General features: G+C 33.0%; 1 protein-coding gene across 1 annotated transcript in view; it reads left to right on the forward strand.

Moving 5' to 3' along the window:
• The window catches only part of LOC106873095 (protein O-linked-mannose beta-1,2-N-acetylglucosaminyltransferase 1), a 154814-nt gene that overhangs the window by 149471 nt on the left and 343 nt on the right, over positions 1–5000 (forward strand). The window contains exon 21 of the mRNA XM_052974899.1: positions 1611–5000. This exon is cut by the window's right edge and continues 343 nt beyond it. Coding sequence (XP_052830859.1) covers positions 1611–1683 — 73 coding nt within the window. The 3' untranslated portion in view covers positions 1684–5000. The remainder of the gene's footprint in view (positions 1–1610) is intronic.

Genomic DNA, 5000 nt, shown 5'->3' on the forward strand with positions numbered 1-5000 from the left:
AAGACAGGAAAACAAACAGAAAAGGCTTTACGGCCAGACGAGAAAAATGATGTGTGTAAGAACGCAATGAGGCACGGACCCGAGAGAGACAAAGTGGTGCGTGCGTTGCTTGGCGAAAGCCAAGGAAGGAAAGGATTATTGACCGGAAGCATGTGACCATGCCGGTGTAAAGGGAAGAGAGAGAAACAGAGGGAGGAAGTAGAAGAATAGGTGAGCAACGAGAGGAAAAGAGAAAGAGAGGAAAAACTAGGATATATATATATATATATACACACACACACACACACACACACAGTGATCTTCACACACAATGAGGTTCCACACAGTTTCTGTCTACCAAAATTCACTCACAAAGCATTGGTTGGCCTGGAGCTATAGGGAAGACACTTGCCCAAGATACTGTGCAGTAGGATTGAACTCAAAGCCATTTGGTTGCAGAGTAATCTTCTTAACCACAGTGTTATGTCTGAACCTATATATATATATACACACACACACAAACACAATACAGGTATTTGTCCAACCCATGCAATCATAGAAAACAGATGTTAAATGATGTTGATGTGTTTATTCTACGTTTCCCTTTGTGATCTCTGATGCTGTTAGCTATGTTTCCAGTGAGCCAGTCACTGGTTCACTGCAGCAATAGATGTTAGAATGACATAGGGACAACTTACCTAGCTTTTCATATAGATGCTTCATCATTGTTTGTATATTTACTTTTACCATGCTGGCAAGGGTCGGACAAGACTTATTGAGGCAGTATTCTATAGCTTGATGACCATCCTGTCACCAATCTATATCTCTATTTTGAGTAAGGTTTTTGTTTTTACATTCCATTGATATTCCTGCTTTGAAACTGCTGGGCTACAGAATGTATTGCTTAAAAGAGACATAAACATCACCATGCATGTGCTAGGCTTCTGTATAATTTCCATCTACCAAATTTTACTTGCAAATTATTTGTTAAACCAATGTCATGGTAGAAGATATTTGCCCAAGGTGAGTCCAGCTTTTTACCACATGCCTGTTACCATAGCTGAGCTAATGAAGTGTTTCACTGCTAGTTAAACTGCCCACAGTGTTATGTTTGTGGCAGAGATAACTCTTAGCAGTCCCAATCTACCTACCTGTAAATATATACCTTGTGGTTATGTTATTCTCCCGTGTAAGTGTCAGCAGCCTGCAGTGCATCTTCTGAATATTTCCTGGCAAAGTATGCACCCTGTTAAGCTAATTTAGTGATTCTCAATTAGTTTTTCCCTATCAACCCCTTTGATTCCTGTTTAACTCAGATCAACCCTCAGAGCCATTCAATGTTTAAAAAAATTATTAAGAATTATATGAAATAAGAGTTAAAATACTTTGTGTATTATAGAAGTATAACCAATTTATTGCACATAAATTTTAACGACAAAATCTTATATGGACCCCCAAGGATCATATGGACCTCACTTGAGAACCATTGCATTTGATACACAATGTGAAAGCAAGATCTTCATATATTGATCCTCCCATTTGTTATTACTTCATTCCAATCATGTCCTAAACCCCAAGTATAACTTGTATCACTTGCATGTTATCTTATTTTACCTTATATTTCTTTCCAGGGAATATATGCCTGCCAACATCCTGCCTATCTATTTGAATGACAGTGTTCCATTTCGGAAAGACGGACAGTGATGTTCTTTTTTGTTTTTTTGTTGGGGGATTTTTTTTTTCTGTTTATTTTGGTGCAACACTTACTTTCATTTTTTTGTTTAAATTTTTCCTAAGGGATTTTCCCTTTTTTTTTATTTGAATTTTTTTTTCTTGGTCATTCACCGCAAGCTAAATCAGGGAAAATGGCTAACAACGGTCAATGAATACATTGCTGTTAGCCAAATAGAAGAATATATACCAGCTGCCTACCAGCCATGATGTCGTGACTGAAGACACTCTTTGTCTTTCCATAAACTTTTTATCATCCTCCACTAACTGTGGCAACTATTTTGTAATGAAATTGTCAAAAGTGACTCATTGCCTTTGTCAAAATCTCTCTCCACAAGTCTCTAAAGAGAATTTGGCAACAGCTGGTGCACCAGCAATAAATGTGTTTCTTTTTGACTGAACTTGCTGTAAACTCGAACTTGTATATCAGAACATTATATAGACAGATGCTTATTTTTCTACACTTTCAAACACAATTCTTGTTCAAAATTGTCTTTATTTTATTCAAACTTCAGAACCATTTCTAAAATAAAGAAAACAAAACAAAAAAATTTGATATTTCACTCAAAAATATTAAACATATTTTCATATTTTTCATTTTGCTTATATTTTGGTTTTTAATTTCTTTTTAGAATTATATTTCTAACCAAAGCATTCCATTCAGAGGTTATTAGGTTTTATGCCATCTTGATTTTAAATTTTTTGTAGCTTCATATACAATCTTTTGTTTATCCAAACCAACAATATTTGTTTATTAAGCTTTTTGGCTACTTTTATCTTTTGACAACTTAACTTGTTCTCTTCTGTTCTGTTATATTCAGATCCAAGTGAATTGTTGTTTATAGGATTCTTTTAGAGTCTTAAACTTATGGTAATCTGTTGATGTCAGATCCGTCCTGTGCTTATTCTAGCCATGTGATTTAATTTATCTAATCATACTACTAGACAGTAGCAGTGAAGAGTAAGCTTCAACATAAAGTTCTTATTATTACTGTTATAGGTTTAATTTTGAAGCTATGCTTTGTTTTATAAACAGAATTGCTGTATTCCTTTGGAAATATACTGCTGTAAGTAGCAGATTATTTTCGACTTATTTTTAGAGTTTTTCCTTCAGTTCAGTCAGTACACTGAGAAGGTACACTGTATTTTCTATGATTTTTAGAGTTACAGTTGAATGAGTTTCAATTAAAATATTTTGTTATTTGAGTCTGTTGGTAAATGTTTATTTTAATCAAGATTGTAAGAAAAATGACTAAAGACATTTCTTAAGATAGATTAACTTAAAGCTTTTTTTAATCTTTATGGAATTGGTAGTTTAAACAATGGTCCTTCCCACTAAGATATAAGTGAGGATGGATGTTTTCTTCTCTTAACAAAATAAGCAGCTGCTTATTTTAGGTGGAAACCATCTAAATGTAGTATCTCCGGAAACGTTTGGTTTAAGCAAGTCATGTTATTGCAAAAGATCAGAGTTGTGTGTTTGTTATCTTAACTGAGGTCTTTTACATTTTGGTGGTTAACAGAAGATCAAGAAGAGAACAGTAATAGGCCAAAGACTGTTTAAAAAGCAGGTTAACATGGATGAACTTGTAGTTTATGCTTCATGTGTTGGAGTTGTCATTCCTGGATCTGATATATGCCTTAGATTCTTGGACGTTATAGATTCATTATTTATTTTAGGGGGTAGAATTTAGATCAAACGAACATTTAAAGAAGGATATGGGAACAATAATGGTTTAAAATTTATAACAACAAAATCTATGTCAACATACAAAAAGTACTTATTTTTTACTTCGACACATTGAAGTTCCTCACTGATATAGTTGGTGTTTACATCTGTTATATAATCTTGTGTTAGATATTGTTGATGATGAAACAATCTTAAGCCTTATCCCTTTGTTTATCATATCTTTGTTGTTCTTGTTCATTCTATTTCCTCTCATCTAAATCTAAAGACGTTAAGTTGCCAAAAGTCTAAGTTGTTTAAATTTAGTCAAAATCATCATCATCATCATCTTCATTGTTTTCATCATCATCATCACCACCTCCACCACAATGCTAGTGATAGCTGGAGAAATATTGGATTTGTGGATTTGGATTCATAAGTTCATATTCTACTGTTAGCACTCTGATGTGTCCCTTTAGAAGCCACCTTGGATTTTACAATGACATGACCCCTAATTAAACAAATTATTATTAATTACACACATAAAAAAAAAAAGTAGCCACAATATCTTGCTTTAATTTTTTTTTATTTTCTTTTGCTATTATTTGCCAATTGTTTATTATGTTATCTGCCATTCTTGCTTTTTTTTTTTCTTTTGAAATATAAAATATCAAGAATAAAAGAAACACATGATAAAGAAACTATTTTTCTAAACCCTTCAATTTTTTTTTTATTCATGAATGAAATTCATTGATTGAACATGTCTTGTTTTCTGTGTTTGTAAATTCTTCTGTTGTCTGGTCACATAACTTCTGTTGACTGTAGATTTGTTTTTGTTGACTCTTGTTATTTTGCTGTTGGTTAAATTGAATCAGCTCTACTTAAGCTGACCTATAGCATGGCCATAAGAGATCAACTGAAGCATTTGGTTACTATTTACAGCTGTGCTCATCCTATTGCAACCATGTTGTCCTAATATTTAGGACTTAAACCATATTTTATCAACACCTGGAAGTTTATTGAAAGAATCTCAATTAAACAATGAAAATGTTGATCAAGTACATAGAATTTCAGTTATTAGTTCATCCTTCATTAACTCATCCATATTTGATATAAGTGACCAGTTGATTAGTTTCTCTCAGTGTGGTAATAATATCTTGTTTGTGTCAGTCAATGTAGTACGGTTGTGTAGCCATGATATCAGGTTAAATTTGTTTGTGAACCTAGTTGTGTGAGCCATTTTGATGTGAATATGAAAACAATGTTTCCATTTGCTGTGAGTTTGTTTTATTTGTGTAACTGATTTTGTTTTGAGTTATCTACTTCTCATTGAAAATATTTCTTCCCTGCCTTTAGTCTGATTCTTCAAACTTTTATTTAGGACTTCATTCATTAGATAGTTTAAAACAAACTCATAAATCTATGACTAAATGCAGTTCATTCCTCGTAATAAAAGTCAATGCTATTGTCCCAAATTATTTTCTTTCTGCTCACACATTTGTCAATATAATCATCATCATCATCATCATCATCAATTTCAGCAATGCTGTTGCTTTCATTTCCACACAGTGGTACATTTCATTTAAGAAGAATTCCTCTAAGATAACTTGGACTTTAGCCAGAA

Source organism: Octopus bimaculoides, chromosome 19 (assembly GCF_001194135.2).
Source record: "Octopus bimaculoides isolate UCB-OBI-ISO-001 chromosome 19, ASM119413v2, whole genome shotgun sequence".
Taxonomy (NCBI): Eukaryota; Metazoa; Mollusca; class Cephalopoda; order Octopoda; family Octopodidae; genus Octopus; species Octopus bimaculoides.